This window comes from Budorcas taxicolor, chromosome 24, assembly GCF_023091745.1.
Source record: "Budorcas taxicolor isolate Tak-1 chromosome 24, Takin1.1, whole genome shotgun sequence".
NCBI classification, from domain to species: domain Eukaryota; kingdom Metazoa; phylum Chordata; class Mammalia; order Artiodactyla; family Bovidae; genus Budorcas; species Budorcas taxicolor.
In genome coordinates this window covers 6,645,631-6,666,376 of record NC_068933.1, presented here as the reverse complement: position 1 = coordinate 6,666,376, position 20,746 = coordinate 6,645,631, and the positions used below count along the sequence as shown (strand labels likewise).

At 46.1% G+C, this 20,746-nt stretch overlaps 2 protein-coding genes across 2 annotated transcripts; both read right to left on the bottom strand.

The window, feature by feature from the left end:
* Positions 1-1,212: 1,212 nt before the first annotated feature.
* LOC128068165 (putative protein FAM90A13P) lies at positions 1,213-6,887 on the bottom strand. Its single transcript, XM_052661256.1, has 4 exons — positions 6,768-6,887; positions 6,133-6,329; positions 5,590-5,695; positions 1,213-1,932 (listed from the first exon to the last, which is right to left on the bottom strand). Exons 1-4 carry the CDS (start codon positions 6,885-6,887, stop codon positions 1,213-1,215), a joined length of 1,143 nt encoding a protein of 380 aa, XP_052517216.1.
* Positions 6,888-16,598: 9,711 nt separating this feature from the next.
* LOC128068164 (zinc finger protein 239-like) lies at positions 16,599-20,141 on the bottom strand. The gene is made up of 3 exons (XM_052661255.1): positions 20,130-20,141; positions 19,887-20,009; positions 16,599-17,315 (listed from the first exon to the last, which is right to left on the bottom strand). Exons 1-3 carry the CDS (start codon positions 20,139-20,141, stop codon positions 16,599-16,601), a joined length of 852 nt encoding a protein of 283 aa, XP_052517215.1.
* Between the last annotated feature and the right edge of the window lie 605 nt (positions 20,142-20,746).

The window sequence follows — 20,746 nt, the reverse complement described above, 5'->3', positions numbered from 1 at the left end:
GGGCGTATGTACTCATTTCAACTCACCAACTGAGTCCAGTGTGGCCAGAGTGAGAATAAACCAGTACAAATGCTTATCATATTCTCTACGCACGAGACTCACACGGTGCATTGTCAATGTGCACGTGTGGGGGTCTGGGAGGGCCTGATTCTGTATTTTTAATAAGGTCCCCTGAAGCTCCTCTTTCCCTCAATTACAAAATCTATCTTGAGTAAAAATAATATTCAGATCCTCTTTAAGACTTAGAGATAAAAACCACATAAAACATGTCTTATATGGTAGAACTTTATTAAAATTGAAAGAAAATGTTTATTCTATGGTAAATTTTATAAAATTTTTGAGAGATATTATATCAATCCTAGCAAAATCATCATTAAAAAGGAAGGCAGGAACTTGCAAATTTGATTTAGGGCACAGGAAGGCCCTGCTAGGGCTGGGTTCAGGGCCTGCCAGCCACAAAATGCTCTTTCTATATCTCTTGATATGATTGTATAGTTTTTCTTATTTATTCTATAAATACAGAAAAAATTTAAATAAAGCTTTATAGTAACACCCCTGATGGCTCAGAGGGTAAAGAATCTTCCTGCTACAGGGACTCAGGGTTGATACCCCGGTCAGGAAGATCCCCTGGAGGAGGGCATGGCAACCCACTCCAGTATTCTTCCCTGGAGAATCCCCATGGACAGTGGAGCGTGGCGGGCTACAGTCCATGGGGTTGCAAAGAGTCAGATATGACTGAGCAACTCACACTAATAAAACGTAATAAACACAGGGAAGGTCCCCCACCATGATTTACAGTGAAAGACTCCAGAGAGTCCATGAGTCTCATCTCAGGACAAGGCACTGCTGACCTTCTGCAGAGCAGAGTCAGGCCCTTTAGGCAGGTTCCAAATGTTCAGATACAGATACTACCATCACTTCCTGTCTACACAATGGTTACAAGTCACTCCTAGAGTTTGCTCAATTGCTTATAATCGTTTTAGGTTGACAATTGCCGTCCGGTTGGATAAGCGCCATGGGACAGACTGGGGTTCCATGAGGAGAGAGGGCAGTGTGTGCAGCTGGGTGTCCCCAGGGAGGTCCGGTCCCACTGCTGTCTCGCCCACCAGGGTGGGGAGTCCGGCTTCACCGGGAACAGCCGCTCCCTCTAACACCCAGCCCGCCCCCCAGAGTCACAGTCAAGTCAGGGCACCGGGCGCTGGAGGACGAGTCTCAGTTGCCACTGGTGTCTGCGTCCCAGTCACTCTCTTCGGAGGAAGAAGACACCAGGAGGTCATCGTAGAGGACGCTCCGGGGCCCGGGGACAGCGAGTCCCTCGGGGGCCTGGTCGACAGACGGGCTCTGAGCAGGAGGGGCTGGCCGCTCCGCAGGCTGCGGAGACGGGGGCGCCGTGTAGCAGCAGCTCCAGCAGCCTTCGGCATCTCTCAGGAAGCGCATCCTGAGAGGCTGGGCCCGAACGCGGATGATGATGGGCGGCGGGTGAGCTGCGGGGACCCCGCGCACGCTCCTGGAGGGAGATCTGTCCGCGGGAGGCTGGAGGTCAAAGCGTTGCCCCTGGGCAGGTGTCTCCCTGGATGCACGGAAGGCCATTCTCGGTCCACATCCAGCTGTGCTGGGTGGAGGAGGGAGATTCAGGAAGGCCCCCAGATCTGCTGTAGGAGTGCTCTGCTGCGGGGTCTGGACGGGGCTGAGTCTAGGTTTCTTTGGGGGGTTCACACATGTCAGAGTGGGGTCGGTGGGGCTCTGAGCCCATCTCTTGCCTGGAGCTTCGATGCGGCCCTTGGAAGCCTGGACCAAATTCTTGCCGATGAGAGGCACTGCGGGGAGGCTGGATTTCACATCATCTTTCCTGGTGGGTGACCTTCTTGGGTGATCTGGATCCTGGACGGATTTCCTCTTGGATGTGTGGATAAGCAGGGGCATGTTTGGGTGCTGTAAGAGAAGAGCACACAGAGAGGCCAGGTGTGAGAATCTCCTCTCCGTCCAATAAAACACCTCACAGGAATTAATTTTATATGATAAGATAGTCAACATCAGGTTTGCTTATAAAAAAAGAAAATTACAGTATGACCTTGATACATTTATGGATCAAATAGGTAAATGGAAATGTTATAAAAATATCTCTCATTAAGTAAGGGGAAGCAAGCTTTTGGTATACCCTCTTCTTAGGACTGTATACAGCTTGGTGTTTTGCAGGCACCTTGATGGCAAAATGAGTTTCCATGGTCATGGAAGATGAATCACAACTCACAGATTCCTGTTCTAACTTAAAGGATTCGACTATGGAAGCTACTGAATGCGGTCCACTGGAGAACGGAATGGCAAGCCACTTCAGTATTCTCGCCTTGAGAACCCCATGAACAGTATGAAAAGGCAAAATGATAGGATACTGAAAGGGGAACTCCCCAGGTCATTAGGTGCCCAATACGCTACTGGATATCAGTGGAGAAATAACTCCGGAAAGAATGAAGGGATGGAGCCAAATCAAAAACAATACCCAGCTGTGGATGTGACTGGTGATAGAAGCAAGATCCGATGCTGTAAAGAGCAATATTGCATAGGAACCTGGAATGTCAGGTCCATGAATCAAGGCAAATTGGAAGTGGTCTAACAAGAAATGGCAAGAGAGAACATCGACATTCTAGGAATCAGCGAACTAGAATGGACTGGAATGGGTGAATTTAACTCAGATGACCATTATATCTATTACTGCAGGCAGGAATCCCTCAGAAGAAATGGAGTAGCCATCATGGTCAACAAAAGAGTCCGAGATGCAGTACTTGGATGCAATCTCAAAAACGACAGAATGATCTCTGTTCGTCTCCAAGGCAAACCGTTCATTGTCACGGTAATCCAAGCCTATGCCCCAACCAGTAACGCTGAAGAAACTGAAGTTGAACGGTTTTATGAAGACCTACAAGACCTTTTAGAACTAACACCCAAAAAAGATGTCCTTTTCATTATAGGGGACTGGAATGCAAAAGTAGGAAGTTAAGAAACACCTGGAGTAACAGGCAAATTTGGCCTTGGAATGTGGCATGAAGCAGGGCAAAGACTAATAGAGTTTTGCCAAGAAAATGCCCTGGTCATAGCAAACACCCTCTTCCAACAACACAAGAGAAGACTCTACACATGGACATCACCAGATGTTCAACACCGAAATCAGATTGCTTATATTCTTTGCAGCCAAAGATGGAGAAGCTCTATACAGTCAACAAAAACAAGACCGGGAGCTGACTGTGGCTCAGATCATGAACTCCTTATTACCAAATTCAGACTCAAATTGAAGAAAGTAGGGAAAACTGCTAGACCATTCAGGTATGACCTAAATCAAATCCCTTATGATTATACAGTGGAAGTGAGAAATAGATTTAAGGGCCTAGATCTGATAGATAGAGTGCCTGATGAACTATAGAATGAGGTTCGTGACATTGTACAGGAGACAGGGATCAAGACCATCCCCATGGAAAAGAAATGCAAAAAAGCAAAATGGCTGTCTGGGGAGGCCTTACAAATAGCTGTGAAAAAAAGAGAGGCAAAAAGCAAAGGAGAAAAGGAAAGATAAAAGTCTGAATGCAGAGTTCCAAAGAATATCAAGAAGAGATAAGAAAGCCTTCTTCAGCAATCAATGCAAAGAAATAGAGGAAAACAACAGAATGGGAAAGACTAGAGATCTCTTCAGGAAAATTAGAGATACCAAGGGAATATTTCATGCAAAGATGGGCTCAATAAAGGACAGAAATGGTATGGACATAACAGAAGCAGAAGATATTAAGAAGAGGTGGCAAGAATACACAGAAGAACTGTACAAAAAAGATCTTCACGACCCAGATAATCATGATGATGTGATCACTAATCTAGAGCCAGACATCCTGGAATGTGAAGTCAAGTGGGCCTTAGAAAGCATCACTACGAACAAAGCTAGTGGAGGTGATGGAATTCCAGTGGAGCTGTTTCAAATCTTGAAAGATGATGCTGTGAAAGTGCTGCACTCAATATGCCAGAAAATTTGGAAAACTCAGCAGGGGCCACAGGACTGCAAATGGTCAGTTTTCATTCCAATCCCAAAGAAAGGCAATGCCAAAGAATGCTCAAACTACTGCACAATTGCACTCATCTCACATGCTAGTAAAGTAATGCTCAAAATTCTCCAAGCCAGGCTTCAGCAATACATGAACCGCGAACTCCCTTATGTTCAAGCTGGTTTTAGAAAAGGCAGAGGAACCAGAGATCAAATTGCCAACATCCGCTGGATCATGGAAAAAGCAAGAGAGTTCCAGAAAAACATCTATTTCTGCTTTAGTGACTATGCCAAAGCCTTTGACTGTGTGGATCACAGTAAACTGTGGAAAATTCTGAAAGAGATGGGAATACCAGACCACCTGACCTGCCTCTTGAGAAATCTGTATGCAGGTCAGGAAGCAACAGTTAGAACGGGACATGGAACAACAGACTGGTTACAAATAGGAAAAGGAGTATGCCAAGGCTGTATATTGTCACCCTGCTTATTTAACTTCTATGCAGAGTACATCATGAGAAATGCTGGACTGGAAGAAACACAAGCTGGAATCAAGATTGCCAGTAGAAATACCAATAACCTCAGATATGGAGATGACACCACCCTTTTGGCAGAAAGTGAAGAGGAACTAAAAAGTCTCTTGATGAAAGTGAGAGAGGAGAGTGAAAAAGTTGGCTTAAAGCTCAACATTCAGAAAATGAAGATCACGGTATCTGGTCCCATCACTTCATGGGAAATAGATGGGGAACAGTAGAAACAGTGTCAGACTTTATTTTTTTGGTCTCCAAAATCACTGCAGATGGTGACTGTCGCCATGAAATTAAAAGATGCTTACTCCTTGGAGGAAAAGTTATGAGCAACCTAGATAGCATATTCAAAAGCAGAGACATTACTTTGGAGACTAAGGTCCGTCTAGTCAAGGCTATAGTTTTTCCAGTGGTCATGTATGGATGTGAGAGTTGGACTGTGAAGAAAGCTGAGTGCCGAAGAATTGATGCTTTTGAATTGTGGTGTTGGAGAAGACTCTTGAGAGTCCCTTGGACTGCAAGGAGATCCAACCAGTCCATTCTGAAGGAGATCAGCCCTGGGATTTCTTTGGAAGGAATGATGCTAAAGCTGAAGCTCCAGTACTTTGGCCACCTCATGTGAAGAGTTGACTCATTGGAAAAGACTCTGATGTTTGGAGGGATTGGGGGCAGGAGGACAAGGGGACGACAGAGGATGAGATGGCTGGATGGTATCACGGACTCGATGGACGTGAGTCTGAGTGAACTCCGGGAGATGGTGATGGACAGGGAGGCCTGGTGTGCTGCAATTCATGGGGTCACAAAGAGTCGGACACGACTGAGCGACTTAACTGAGCTGAACTGATGGAAGCTACTGATAAAATCACTTCCATGTCCCTGCCAGCTTCTCACCAGACATGTGAGTAAGAATGCAAAATCAAATGCACCGTGAAAAATGGCATCTGAAAACTAAATGCTGACATTGGTCAGGAAAGAACATGACCGGTTTCCTCCCAGAGACAGGACTGAGGCCAGTCGATTAAAGAGGGGGCCCAAGAGACTGACCCTCAGGCAGAGGCCGGGCTCCGGCTCCTCCTTCCAGCTCTGCGGCTGCCGAGCGCGGGGCCTCCTGGGAAACCGCTGCAGGAGCTTCCTCTGCTGCTCCTCTTTCCTGCGACACGAACAGGTCAAGTGTCAGAACCCAGTGTCCTTGTCACCGATGGGCCCGACAGTGCTGTGGCCCAGCCCCTTTCCTCATTTGGGGGTGACACCGGACCTGAAGCCCTCTGCCTTTGTGCAGCACCCCCCCCCGCCCCGTGTCCTTCCCCGACTCCAGAGGCCCCTGCAGGGTCTCCCAGGAAGTCCTGTCTCTTCATCTCTATGGCCTCGGGGCCGGTCAGGTGCAAAGCGGTGTGTGTTCCCCACTCTCCTTAGTGACTTCAGGGCCTGGTGTGAGCCCCTGAGTGTGGCCCCTGAGCACGTGGCTCCTGTCTCTGTCTCCCCAGTTGCCCTGTCCTTTCTACAGATGGCTCAGCACAGTGTCGACAAGGAGAGGAACCGCCTCCAGATTTCAGCCCCGACCTTGGGTCCCACCTCCCCGCGGCTCACCTCTGTCTTTCCTCCTCCTCTCTCTCAGCCGCATTAGGGGTCCCTGGGGTCGGTGGGTCCTGCAGCTTCCACGCCAGGTTCTCCTTACCGAATCTGGACCCCAAGGGCAGGGGCACCAGCGCCCCTTGCCAGCGCTTCATGGGGCACCTGAGGCTCCTTGCTGTGTGCCCAAAGGCTCCACAGTCCTTACACTTCACCTGTGGGTGGAAGAGAAGGTCAGTGAGTTAGCAGAAGCCACAGGCACGAGTCCAAAGGGAATGCAAGGACGGATGGAGAGGGTTGAATGCTGGTTCTGGAGAAAGGACGCGGTTCCTCACGTGCCGAGATATTTACAATATTGTGGTTCCCAAAGCCCTCGTCAGGAGCATCAGAGGAGGAGAGGCTGGCAGTGTAAGTTGAACAGTAAGAGCCCACTGAAAGATCTGGATGAAGCCAGGGCAGACATAACCCCAAGGAGCCCAGGTGGTTCCTCCCAGGCTCTGAGTGGCCCAAGCTGCTGGGGAGGGAGGTTGAGGCATCTATCTTTCTACGCAAATATACTAGTGAGTTATGGACTCAGAATATTCCAGGTCTAAACTCTGTCTCCACAGTCCATGCCACCTACAGATTCCCTGCGGGTCCAAGCCTCCACTCACCATAGAGTCTTTGTTCTGTGGCTGGGGAGCCGTCTGCATCCCAGGTCCCGGGTTTTGCTTCCTTACTTTCTGGTCTTGAAAGAGTCGGCCGGCTCTCAGACATCCATACTGACCAGCCATCTTTCCACACCACCTGGAGATTCTCCTCAATCTTAGTTTTTGGATTTCCTCTGTGAAAAGAAAGAAAAAACTGTCATACTGATGCAGAGACACAGAGACATCCCTGCCCTATCAACCCTAAATGGGGATCATGACATCGCGACAAGGTTTCTGACAATTTGACTTCTTCTGCCCAGATCTTTTTCTTCACAGAAAGTGAAGAAGAACGAAAGAGCCTCTTGATGAAAGTGGAAGAAGAGAGTGAAAAAGTTGGCTTAAAACTCAACTTTCAGAAAACTAAGATCATGGTAAATGCATAGGGAAACAGTGACAGACTTTATTCTTTGGGCTCCGAAATCACTGCAGATGGTGACTGCAGCCATGAAATGAAAAGACGCTTGTTCCTTGGAAGAAAAGCTATGACCAATCTAGACAGCATATTACAAAGCAGAGACATTCCTATGCTGACAAAGGTCCATCTAGTCAAGGCTATGGTTTTTCCAGTAGTCATATATGGATTTGAGATTTGAGTGTAAACAAGGCGGACAGCGAAAGATTGATGCTTTTGAACTGTGGTGTTGGAGAATACTCTTGAGAGTCTCTTGGACTGCAAGGAGATCCAACCAGTCCATCCTAAAGGAGATCTGTCCTGAATATTCAATGGAAGGACTGATGCTGAAACTGAAACTCCAATACTTTGGTCACTGATGCAAAGAACTGACTCACTTGAAAAGACCCTGATGCTGGGATAGATTGAAGGCGGGAGGAGAAGGGGATGACAGAGGATGAGATGGTGGAATGGCATCACCGACTTGATGGACATGAGTTTGAGTAAGCTCCCGTAGTTGGTGATGGACAGGGATGCCTGGTGTGCTTCAGTCCGTGGCATCCCAAAGAGTCAGACATGACTGAGCGACCGAACTGAAAAACTGCTCAGACATTTCTGTATTCTCCCCTGATTACTGACATACAGATTAGGACCTAGACTAACATGCATTTGGATTTGCATCCTCGGAAGACTAAGTTTAGAGACTTGGGTTACATGTATCACATTCTAGGAGATAAAAGATCTCCCTACATGTATACAAATATTTGTTCTAGGGGAAAGCTACACTTAATATTGAGGAATAGGCATTTGAAAATCAAAAATAAGTGTGATCAATTTTGAAAACTGGATTCTCCCATTTGACATCAGGGAAGACAATTTTCAAGTACAAATTGACTTCAAATTATCTTCCTCTCTACTAGATTAGGGGCTTCCCTGCTGGCTCAGAGGCTAAAGTGTCTGCCTGGAATGCAGGAGACCCGAGTTCAATCCCTGGGTCGGGAAGATCCTCTGGAGAAGGAAATGGCAACCCACTTCAGTACTCCTGCTTGGAAAATCCCATGGACGGAGGAGCCTGGTGGGCTACAGTCTGGGGACGCAAAGAGTCGGACACGACTGAGCGGCTTCACTTCACTACTAGATTAGATGATTCACGGCTGACAGTCTGTTTTCTGGAACTTTTGTCCTCAACGTCTCATTTGTACCTAGCTAAGAATTGATGCTTTTGAACTGTGGTGTTGGAGAAGACTCTTGAGAGTCCCTTGGACTGCAAGGAGATCCAACCAGTCCCTTCTGAAGGAGATCAACCCTGGGATTTCTTTGGAAGGAATGATGCTAAAGCTGAAGCTCCAGTACTTTGGCTACCTCATGTGAAGAGTTGGCTCATTGGAAAAGACTCTGATGCTGGGAGGGATTGGGGGCAGGAGGAGAAGGGGACAACCGAGGATGAGATGGCTGGATGGCATCACGGACTCGATGGACGTGAGTCTGAGTGAACTCTGGGAGATGGTGATGGACAGGGAGGCCTGGCATGCTGGGATTCATGGGGTCACAAAGAGTCGGATATGACTGAGCGACTGAACTGAACTGAACTGAATGTGAAATACATGTTTCAACCAAGGGTGAACAAATAATGTTTTTGGCTTTCAATAGTATGCATATTCAGTGGAAATCTAATCAGCCATAAAAAAAAAAAAAGAAAAAAGGTTGAGATCTTATTATTTTCCAGAACATGAAGAGACATTACTGTTATGATGCTAATGAATTAAGTCAGAGGCTGAAAGCAAACACAAAAGGACTTCAGTCCTGGGTAGAACAGTGAGAGCAAACAAAAAAGTAACAAATCAACACATCGATAAACAAACCAGAAGACAGAGGCAAACATACAGATACGCAGAACAGTTAGCGGACAATAGGGAGGAAGTTTCCAACATCCACTGGCTCATCATAAAAGCAAGAGAGTTCCAGAAAAACATCCACTTCTGCTTTATTTACTATGCCAAAGCCTTTGACTGTGTGGATCACAACAAACTCTGGAATATTCTTAAAGAGATGGGAATAGCAGACCACCTGTCCTGCCTCTTGAGAAATCTGTATGCAGGTCAGGAAGCAACAGTTAGAACCGGACATGGAACAACAGACTGGTTCCAAATAGGAAGAGGAGTACGTCAAGGCTGTCTATTGTCACCCTGCTTATTTAACTTATATGCAGAGTACATCATGAGAAACGCTGGGCTGGATGAAGCACAAGCTGGAATCAAGATTGCCGGGAGAAATATCAATAACCTCAGATATGTAGATGACTCCACCCTTATGGGAGAAAGTGAAGAAATAAAGAGCCTTTTGATGAAAGTGAAAGAGGAGAGTGAAAAAGTTGGCTTAAAACTCAACATCCAGAAAACTAAGATCCTGGCATCTGGTCCCATCACTTCATGGCAAATAGATGGGGAAACAGTGAAAACAGTGGCAGACTTTATTTTCTTGGGCTCCAAACTGTCTGCAGATGATGGGTGCGGCCATGAAATTAAAAGCCTCTTGCTCCTCGGAAGAAAAGCTATGACCAACCTAGATAGCATATTAAAAAGCAGAGACATTACTTTGCCAACAAAGGTCCATCTAGTCAAAGCTATAGTTTTTCCAGTAGTCATGTATGGATATGAGAGTTGGACTATAAAGAAAGCTGAGTGCTGAAGAATTGATGCTTTTGAACTGTGGTGCTGGAGAAAACTCTTGAGAATCCCTTGGACTGCAAGGAGATCCAACCAGTCCATCCTAAAGGAGATCATACCTGAGTATTCAATGGAAGGACTGATGTTGAAGCTGAAACTCCAATACTTTGGGCACTGATGCAAAGAACTGACTCACTGGAAAAGACTCTGATGCTGGGAAAGATTGAAGTGGGGAGGAGAAGGGGTTGACAGAGGATGAGATGGTTGGATGGTATCACTGACTCAATGGACATGAGCTTGAGGAAACTGCGGGAGTTGGTGATGGACAGGAAAGCTTGCCCTGCTGCAGTCCGTGGGTTCGCAGAGAGTCAGACACGACTGAGCGACTGAACTGAACTGAGGGAGGAAGCTTCAGGCCAGAAGGCAGGATAGTGACTGTGGTCAAATGTGTAGTGGCAGGGAGAGAGAAAAATCTGGGTGGTGAGGCTGTATAAGGGTCAAAATGCTGGAATGTAATAATGTACAAAAGGGCAGAGTCGCTGCAGTCCCCATGACACAAGGTGACCAGCAGGATCTTGCCCACCAGAAGAATAAGAAAAGGCAGAGCTGCTCGGTGAAGGGAAAGCACTGAGCTTCGGGGCGATTGTCCCCAAAGCAGAGGGACACGCAGATCATGCAGCAGAAGCTGAGAAAGGCAAAAGGGAAGGGGGAAGCCAAGTAGCTTTGGGGCTTCGTGTGCAACCCTCTTGCCCTTGGCCTGTGGGCCTGGAGCCAGTGCCCCCACGCTGGGGTTTCCTGCTGCAGGGCTCCCAGGCCCCAGGACCGATGGCGTTCCCTTTGCCCTGAGTCTACAGCAGGTCCCTTTTGTGCCTCCTTCCCCTCAGGTAGCCTCTCTCCGTTTTGGCCACTGCCAGAGGGTGAGGGGGTTATCCTTTCCCAGTCATTTTTATTCCTGTGGGGTTCACCTCAAAGTTTTACAATTAGCTTTGTAATTGAAAAAAAAGGACAAATAAACATGTAATATTAACATCAACGTTTACTCAATTGAAAAAATAAAATTATAAAGTTCAAGACACCTTACCCTATTGCCAGGCCAAATCACTACATAAGTTTACGATGGACTTTTGTTCTGAGCAATATGCTGAACACCAGCTTTAAAAAGCAAACCATCCTAAACTCCAGCTGTGCTCCTCTTCTCTGTAGGAGATGATCAGAGAGGTGGGGGAGGAATGCCCTCACTGAGGGAGATGCAGCTTTGATGGTGGCTGAGGACCAGTCAAGAAGGAATTTCCCTTTCCCAGCTGACCTGAGGCTGCTCCAAGGTCACATTACCTCATCGAGAGTTTCTTAGCCAAGTGACATCATCTATTCCCTTTGGTCTAACGACATCTGAAGACTTGTTAAGAGAAATTATTCACAATATCACTCGTGTGTGGAACACAAAAGACAAAAAGAAAACAAGTAAACAGAATTTTAAAGAAGACAAGGCTGACATGATGGCAAATACAAAGGTACACAGACCTGAGTAAAGGGAATCAGAAGAGGAGCCGCAAAGAAAATGGGGCAGCAGATAGTCACAGAGGAAACCTGCAGTTTTTGGTGCTGAGAAGGTGTGTGGTTCACAGAAGCTGAAATGTATGGTAATGCACCTAAAGTTTCACTAAAATTACAATGGGATAATATCAAAACTTAAAACAATTAAAAGTCCAAAGAAATTAGAGAATGGATACCCAGCTGCCTAAAGCCACATCACTACATAACTTTCCTCTTGTCCCATTTCCCTGAGGGACTAGCCAAACACCAACTTTAAACCACACAACCTGAAATTCAGCTGTGAGCCTCCAGTCTGTCAGCAGATGCTCAGAATCATGAGTGCCGGACACTCCAGCCGAGGAGATGCAGCTTCCAGGGTGGCTGAGGATGGTCAGAGGGGAAATTTCCCTTTCCTGACTTTCTACTCCCCTCAGGTCACATGACCTTGATGAGGTTTCTCCCCCCCGCCCTTTTTTTTGATGAGGTTTTCTTAACCAATCAACATTATGTAGGCCACAGTCCAGGGGGTCACAAGGAATCAGACACAGCTGAGCGACTCAACAGCAGAAATCACCAGCAGAGGACACTTGAGAAATACCTTGTGCATTCACTTCCATGTGGAACACTAAACACAAATTTCAAAAGCAAATAAGTCAGCACAAAAAGCAAGGAAAGCAAATGACACAAAAGCAAGCATTCCCATAGAGCAGAGCAGGGCGTGTCAGAGGATAGTGCAAGGCGATGGCCGACGAGTGAAACGGGTCCACAGTTGGTAACAAAAACACCTAAGTTGTTGGTGCTCACCAATTCTATGATCTACTGGAATTGAAATATATTTTTGTACACGTGAAACTGAGCTAACATTTTCACTGAATCATATCCTACAAAAATAATTAAATTAAAAAATTAAAATATTCCTGCCCATGGCCTAGACTACATTGGTACCTATTTTGTCTACTGTCTCATTTCTCTGATGGACAAACTGAACATCAAATTTAAATCAACCTGAACCTTAGTCACATTCCTCTTACCTGTCAGTAGATGCCCAGAATGCTGGGTGCTAGGCACTCTGCACCTTTGAAGGTGACTGAGGAGGGCCAGTGGGATAACTTCCGTTTCCTGCTGCCTTTGATTTGTCCCCAAGGTTACCTGACCTTGATGAGGTTTTTCCTAATCCAATCAAGGTTATATATCACCTTTGGTCTAATAATGTCTTGTAGATACCTTTAGAAAACAGAAATACCTGATGAATTCATTCATATACGGAACACTAAATACAAGGAAAAAGAGAAAATAAGTAAAAAATAAATATTAAGACAGCAAATGACATGCAAATAAACACATTCACAGAACAGAGCCATGGATGTCAGGGGGTACCAGCAGCCGAATGGCTGCTGAGTGAAATACGTCCACAGGATGGTAAAAGAAAAAAACTTCAACATTTTTGGTGCAGGTCAGTTTTATGGCATACTGAAATTGAAATGTATTTTATATAAATAAAACATATAATATTGTAACCAAATGAATGATACTCTAGAAAAATAATTAAGGGCTTCCGTGATGGCTCAGACAGTAAAGCATCTGTCTGCAATGCGGGAGACGCGGGTTTGATCCCTGGGTCGGGAAGATCCCCTGGAAAAGGAAATGACAACCCACTCCAGTACTCTTGCCTCGAAAATTCCATGTGCGGAAGAATAATTACATGAAAAATTATCCATGCCTCAGTGCATAAAGCCATATGTGTACATATTTTGTCTACGTCTTGTTTCTCTGCGGGATACACTGAACACCAGATAAAGCCAAACAACCTGAAATCCAGCTGGGTGCCTCCCATCTGTCAGTAGATGCTCAGAATGGTGGGCGCTGGACACCGTCCACTGGAGGAGACGCAGCCTCGGAGGCAGCTGAGGGTCCGTGGTGGAAGTTCCCTTTCTTAGCTGACTTGTTACTGCTCCAAGGTATGTGACCTTGTTAAGATTTTCCTGACCAATCCAAGTCATATATCAGCTTTGTTCCTTCTGTGTCTGAAGACAGATTAAGAGAAGAGAAACACCTATTGACTCTACTCATGTGTGAAGCAGGAAGAAACCAAGAAACAAAAAGAAAACAAGTGAAAAAAAAACTAAGGAACTAAACAAATGACCCAAGAACACATACACAGATACACAGAACTGAGTGGTGGATACAGTGGGGAACTGGCAGGCGGGAGGGCCCAAGGGTAACACAGTCACGGAGAGTAAAGGAGGGAAGATAATGTGTTGGTGCTGGGCAGGTGCACGGTATGCAAGACCTGAAATCCACTTGTAAATGTAAAACTCATCTAATATTATAACAATGATAGCTCAGTATAACATAGAGATGAAATTAAAGAAAATTAAAGAACCTTTACTCCATTGTCTAAAGCCACAACACTACATATTTTGGCTGCTGTCCTATTTATCTGGGGGTTTAGCTAACACCACATTTATTTCAAACCAACCTGAAATCCAGCTGCACTCCTGTCTGTAACTAGAATCACAGAAAAGTGGGTGCTGGACAAACTCCACTGGATGAGATGAAGCTTTCAAGGAGGCTGAGGAAGTGTCCATGTGGAAAGCTGTCTTTGCAAACTGACCTTCATACTGCTCCAAGGTCACATGACCTTGTTGAGCCATTTGTACCCACGGAATGATACATGTCACAATAGAGAGACAATAGAATTGGTTGCTCATCACCTTCACCCAGGACTTGTTTTCCCATCTTGACTGCCCCCAGAATTCCTTGTGGAAATTTTGAAAACCAGTGATGGATAAGAATCCTCCCGTCAAAGTGGGAGACACAGGTTTGATCCCTGCTCTGGGAAGATCTCATGAGCAGCTAAGCCCCTGTGCCCACTGTTGAACCTGTGCCCACTGTTGAGCCTGTACCCACTGTTGAGCCTATGTCCTAGAGCCCCAGGAGCCCCAACTAGGCTCTAGGAGCCCAGAGCCGGAGCTCTGCAGCAAGAGAAGCCACTGTAATGAGAAGCCGCTGCAATTAGAGAGAAGTTCCTGTTTGCCACAAGTGGAGAAAAAGCCCTCCCAGCGATGAAGGCCCAGCAGAGCCAAAATTAAATAAATTTTTTTTAATTAAAAAAAGTCATTATGGATCAGTACCATCCTTGTGTGTGTTTCTGTGATTGGACTCAGGCCTTGGTTAGGGAATTGTACTGCTTTGACAGGAACACACCTCATCCGAGTGGATATCCGGGAAGACTCTCTCTGGAGATATGGGTTCAATATAGATGTGTGTCAAAGGATAACTTTCCAAGTCCTGCAGACAAGAGGGGAGATTTGCTCTGTGACAACATTTTATTTGGAAAAAGACGTGCTAATTATTTAAAAAACCTGCTTGTGCGATGACTGATAGTTTTAGGCATTTTATATTCATGCAGATTTATTTCATGAGCTTATGAGGTGGTAACAAGGTGGGGTTCCTGTTTAGTGAGATGGCTGGGTCCAAAATTCAGGAATCAGCTGAGTAAGATAGAGAGTCCCAAATCCCAAAACTTTGTCAGTGGGATTTTCCAGACAAGAATACTGAAATGAGCTGCCATGACCTCCTCCAGGGGATCTTCCCGACCCAGGGATGGAACCTGAGTCTTTTATGTCTCCTGCGTTGGCAGTCTTTACCACTAGCACCATCTGGGAAGCCTGCAGACATAGGTTGAGCAGCTCAAATAACGTAGGACCAGATGTCTCTGAGACTCCTCCAGGACCTTGCCTGAGCAGGATCATGACATTTTGGAAACCTGGCCAGTGGAGCTGAAGATCAGAGCTGTGTCACCGCCAGGGCCTGAAGGGGTGGATGGGGTGGGGGGGGGGGGGGTTGCTGGAATGAGTGGAGCTGAGTTGTGAGGAAAGAGCAGTGGAGAAAGGGGAGACTCAGCGAGCGGGGGTGTGTCTCAGCCCACTTTCCCAGAGTGCAGACCTGCGTCCCTGTGTTTACAGGAGCCCAAAGAAACCAGACAGCAACACTGAGCTCCTTTAGCCACGGACTTTATTGTTTCAATATTAACAATTATTATTCTATACACACATTTTAATTTCTTACAAAACTCTACATTCCATGTTGCCAGGTCTCTTCATGCTCCATTTTATGCCACATTTTCATGAAAAGATATCTGCCTGATGGTGTGTTTGTTGTTATGGTTGTTGTGGTGTAGTCACTAAGTTGTGAACCCATCCATCATAGACCCCCAGGCTGTTTTGTCCATGGGGTTCTCTAGGCAAGAATACTGGAGTGGGTTGCCATTTCCTTCTCCAGAGGAACTTTCCAGACCAGGGATTGGACCCATCTCTTGCCTTGCAGGTGGATTCTTCACCACTCAGCCACCTGGGAAGCCTGATTGTGTGACAGGTTTCTTTTGCAGGCTTCCCCTCCTGCACAGGGTCATTTTTTTCTGATATGAAATCCATCTGTAGCTCCACTGTGACTTTAGGATCGCTGCATTCTCAGTGTGATAATTTCGTGTTGACTGAGAAGTAAGTCCCCAAAGACTTCCCTTCCTTCACAACACCGAGGGTGTGTCATACAGACTGAGCACGTCTGGAGCAGAGTGGTTGATCTATGGAGAAAGAATTTCTCAGAACCTTCCATGAAGTCACTTTGCTAGGATAAATTATTTAGAAGTATGCCCTGGTATTGCTCAACATACTTTAGTATTTCTCAAGAATTTTCACCTTTGTTCTTGTTTTAGTGTTTATTTTTTTCATTGAGTTTCTTGAGCACATCAAGCCTGGGGTTCCGCTGAATGTTAATAGTGATTACAATCCTACTGGTTTCCTTCATGGAGTTGGCGCATGTTGAACAATTAATTATGAAAGAACTAGGGGTTGCTTATCCTCTGCTCATGACCTCTAGGTACTCAGGGGCTTCAGAGTTGGGAGTTGTTGCTGAAAACACCCATATTGTATTTAGAGGGAGTTCTGCTAAGTTACCTGAGGTCAGGCCAGTGACTAAAGGCTTTGCCACAGAGACAGCACACATGTGGATCCATGTCCACAGGTGATTCCTGTCTGGACCGGGGAGTGCGATGCCTGAAGGAGCCTCCATATTGATTACAGACAGTTACTTTAGTGAGTGGGAACTTGGTGATTTAAAGGCTAACGCTATGGCTGCTGTTCCTTCCACATTCCTCATGTGTGGAATGTGGGAGGAACAGCGTGTCACCTCAGGTGAAAAAGTCTACTGAGGGCCTTCCTGGTTTTCTCTCTGGTGCTGGGTTCCCTTGTGTCGTCTAAGGGAAGAGCTGTGACTAAAGCACTTCCCACAGACCTGACACTCATAGGGTTGCTCACCGGTGTGTGTTCTCTCATGCCTTCTCAGGTTTGTATATTGACTGAAGGCATTCCCACACCGCTGACATTTATAGGGTTTCTCTCCTGTGTGGGTCCTTTTGTGCCGAGTCAATTCAGAACTCTGACTGAAGGCCTTCCCACACGCAAGACACACGTGAGGTTTCTCTCCAGTGTGGATTCTCTTGTGCTGACTAAGGCCAGAGTTTTGGCTAAATGTTTTTCCACACTGATGACATTCATAGTGCTTTTCTTTGGGGTGGATTTTCTCGTGTTTTCTAAGGTAAGAGATTTGATTAAAATTTTTCTCACACAGACGACATTTGTAGGGCTTCTCTCCTGTGTGAGTCTTCTCATGTTGTTTCAGGTAGGACCTTTGACTAAAGAGTTTCCCACACACATGACATTTAAATGGTTTCTCTCCAGTGTGGACCCGACTGTGGTTTCTAAGGTCAGAACTTTGAAGAAAGCCACTTCCACAGAGACCACATTTGTATGGTTTCTCTCCAATGTGAATCATCTTGTGTTGTCTGAGGCTAAAGCAATTGCTAAATACTTTCCTACACAGAGGACATTCACAAAACTTGCCTCTACTGTGAATGTGACCCTGTGCATTAAGGAATGACCCTTGACTATGTGATTTTCCACACTGTTTGCTGACATCACATTTCCTTCTTAAGTGAATTGATGAATGTTGAGGGAAATATCTAGAAGGAACTTCATCTCTCAAATCTGTGCATCCAGCAGGATCCCCTTGCGGGTGAGAAACCTGTTTGGGGAAAGGAGATATGAGGCTGTTACTGGTTTGCCCATGTGCAGGTAGACACTCATTTGTCTACATGTTCACCCTAGAACATCAGCTCAAAATAGTCTCCGGTTAAAATGTCTCCAGTGTTAGTTGTAAACACATGTTGTGTTATTTCCCTGCAAGCACGAACATTCTCTTTTATAGTTTCCCAATCCAAGATAGGGAAACAGTGGAAACAGTGTCAGACTTTATTTTTGGGGGCTCCAAAATCACTGCAGATGGCGATTGCAGCCATGAAATTAAAAGACGCTTACTCCTTGGAAGAAAAGTTATGACCAACCTAGATAGCATATTCAAAAGCAGAGACATTACTTTGCCGACTAAGGTCCATCTAGTCAAAGCTATGGTTTTTCCTGTGGTCATGTATGGATATGAGAGTTGGACTGTGAAGAAGGCTGAGTGCTGAAGAATTGATGCTTTTGAACTGTGGGTGAAGAAGACTCTTGAGAGTCCCTTGGACTGCAAGGAGATCCAACCAATCCATTCTGAAGGAGATCAACCCTGGGATTTCTATGGAAGGAACGATGCTGAAGCTGAAACTCCAGTACTTTGGCCACCTCATGCGAAGAGTTGACTCGTTGGAAAAGACTCTGATGCTGGGAGGGATTGGGGGCAGGAGGAGAAGGGGATGACAGAGGATGAGATGGCTGGATGGCATCACTGACTCGATGGACGTGAGTCTGAGTGAACTCCGGGAGATGGTGATGGACAGGGAGGCCTGGTGTGCTGCGATTCATGGGGTTGCAAAGAGTCAGATACGACTGAACTGAACTGAACTGAATCCAAGATATCAGATTAATTTTGAAGATTTCAGTGTGTTCTAGAGACTAGGAGATGAAAAATGTTTGTGCAACGTATCTTTTTCTCTCTTACATTATGGTTTTGAGCTCATGTTAACTTAACCAATTTCAGAGTATACAAAAATTTGCTCAAGAAGAGCTCAGTCTCAACTTACAGGCAATTGAGCTCGATTACCAACTTATCTCACTGCAGGTCTTTCATTTGGATAACTGGGGTTCCCATCCATGAAACTTACCATTGCCATGGTAGGGGATGTGTGCTTCCTGTAGACACTTTGCATGAACATCATTTCTTGTTGTCTAAGGGGTCTTTCACTGCCTAAAGAAATGTGAAAAGTATAGATTTTAGAGTGGCAATAGGGAAATAAAATGTAGACAAATACAAAGGTCCATGTGAATATATTTCAAAAATTGGTACTCAGAGAAACTGTGTATAACAAAGAAATACTCAATGTAGTAGAAATACTTTAAAAGTCATGTCTATTAGAAAAAAGCCCAGGCTTAAAATATGAAAACATAATGTGGTGAAGAGATATTGGGTCAGAAAATGGTAGACAAAACTTTAAGTGGCAGGATTAGGACAGGAATCACTATGTGAAAATTGAAGTGTGGTATAGTCCACAAGCACCTTTTTCCCTAAAGGAGAGAAAATATCAGGAATATGAATCATGATGATAGGGGCCCAGAATGATAACAACACGAGGAATATGCCCCAATGTCCTCACTTCCACTTTGGAATATATCCCTGCCTTCATCAGACTTTCATCTGGTGTCTCCAAGGACTTAACACACCAGCTGAAACTGTTTTGCCCTGAAGCCCAGGCCCCTGACGCTCACCTGGACTCTGACCTTGGAGGCCTCCTGCTGCTTCAGGCCACAGCTCTTTTCCTTGTTCCAGCTGGGAAATCACATCTGATTTGCTGATCTGATAGCCTGTTTGATTAAAAAAAAGAAAGGTGTGGATTTTGAGTCTAGGCTAATCACTCTTTGCTGTGCTCAAAACATGGGTAAGGTACTGGGGAAAATAAAGAGACAACTGAAGGTCAGTGCAGGTAACAATATCCTGAACAGGCAGAACAGTGAAGGTCCTTTAGCAGACTGGGAGGAAACCCAGAGCAGCAGCAAGAACAGTGAAGCTGTCTAGGAGCTAGCTGCCTTTCTGTCAAACAGGATCCAGTAGTGATCCACCTTACAGGAAGAATCGAAATTATGTCATATATAGGACTCTGCTCTCAAGCCTTCATGGAGTGATTGGAACAGAAGAATTAGTTTAAAATATTTGATCCTTTTATTTATGCATTAAAATGTCCATTGAATCCCCAGTCGTGTTCTGAATGTTGAGACTAAGTATCAATAAATATATGAAACCTGGCCAAGGTGACCTTTCAGTGTGGTAATGAGAAGTGCCATGAAAAGGAACATGTTCCTTTTATGTAGTTAGGAGGACTAGCAGAGAATCAGGGAGCAGCTGGAGTGGGACCCAGGGAAGCTGTTCTAAATGCTCGTTCAGTGAGTGAATGAACAGAATGGACACAGGCGCAGGCACATCCCTGTTGACAGACTCACCTACAGAGACCAGGTGGGTGACCGTCTCCAGCATCACATTTCTGAACAGGTTTTTCTGGGACTTGTCTAGCAGGCTCCACTCTTCCTGGGTGAAGTCGACGGCTACATCTTCAAATGTCACCGATTCCTAAAGCATCAGGGATGTTCTGGTTTAGACAGAGCAGCCCTCCCGCTGGCCAGAGTGGGCGGCTGAGCTGAGGAAGCATGGGGACTGGGGGCAGCGTCAGGAGGAAGCACCCCTACTCACCGGGGGCTCCATGCTCAACAGCTCAGTCCCCGGGAGCCTTTCTCGGGATCTCACTCAGCCGATCAGGCACTAGGCAGGCCAACCTGAGGATGGAGAAGCCACGAGAACCCAGTCCTGTGCTTCCAGACCCACCTGAATTCAAGCCCCCAACCTTCACCTGGGTGTAGCCTCAGCCCAGCACTCGGGAACTGGTGGTGCGTCCAGGGAATACTATGCAGCTTCTCCCCCAGACCCCGTGTGAAGAGCTAGAGCTGCACTTGCTAACACGGAAAGTCAGAGTCTGCAAATAAGGACGTGCTAGGCGCTGACTTTGTTCATCAGCCCGTGGCACCCAGAGTCGCTCAGCGTCCTCCCTCATTCCCGCCCTCGGCGACCCTGACTCTCGCCAGAGTGGACGGTGGTTACTGCTGTAGGGAAACGCTCTGGAGGCCCCCAGATCATCCCCTGCCTTGTGCGCCCGCAGTGCTTCTCCAACAGCCCTGGCAGTCCTCCGGAAACACACTGCCTTCCGGCTCTCCCTCAGCCCTGAGGTTAGTTCTGGCCCCCATGGATGTGGATATCAATTACCCTAGGACCTCTTTTAGGGTGGAGTTAAATGGAGGACTTATTCCATTTGG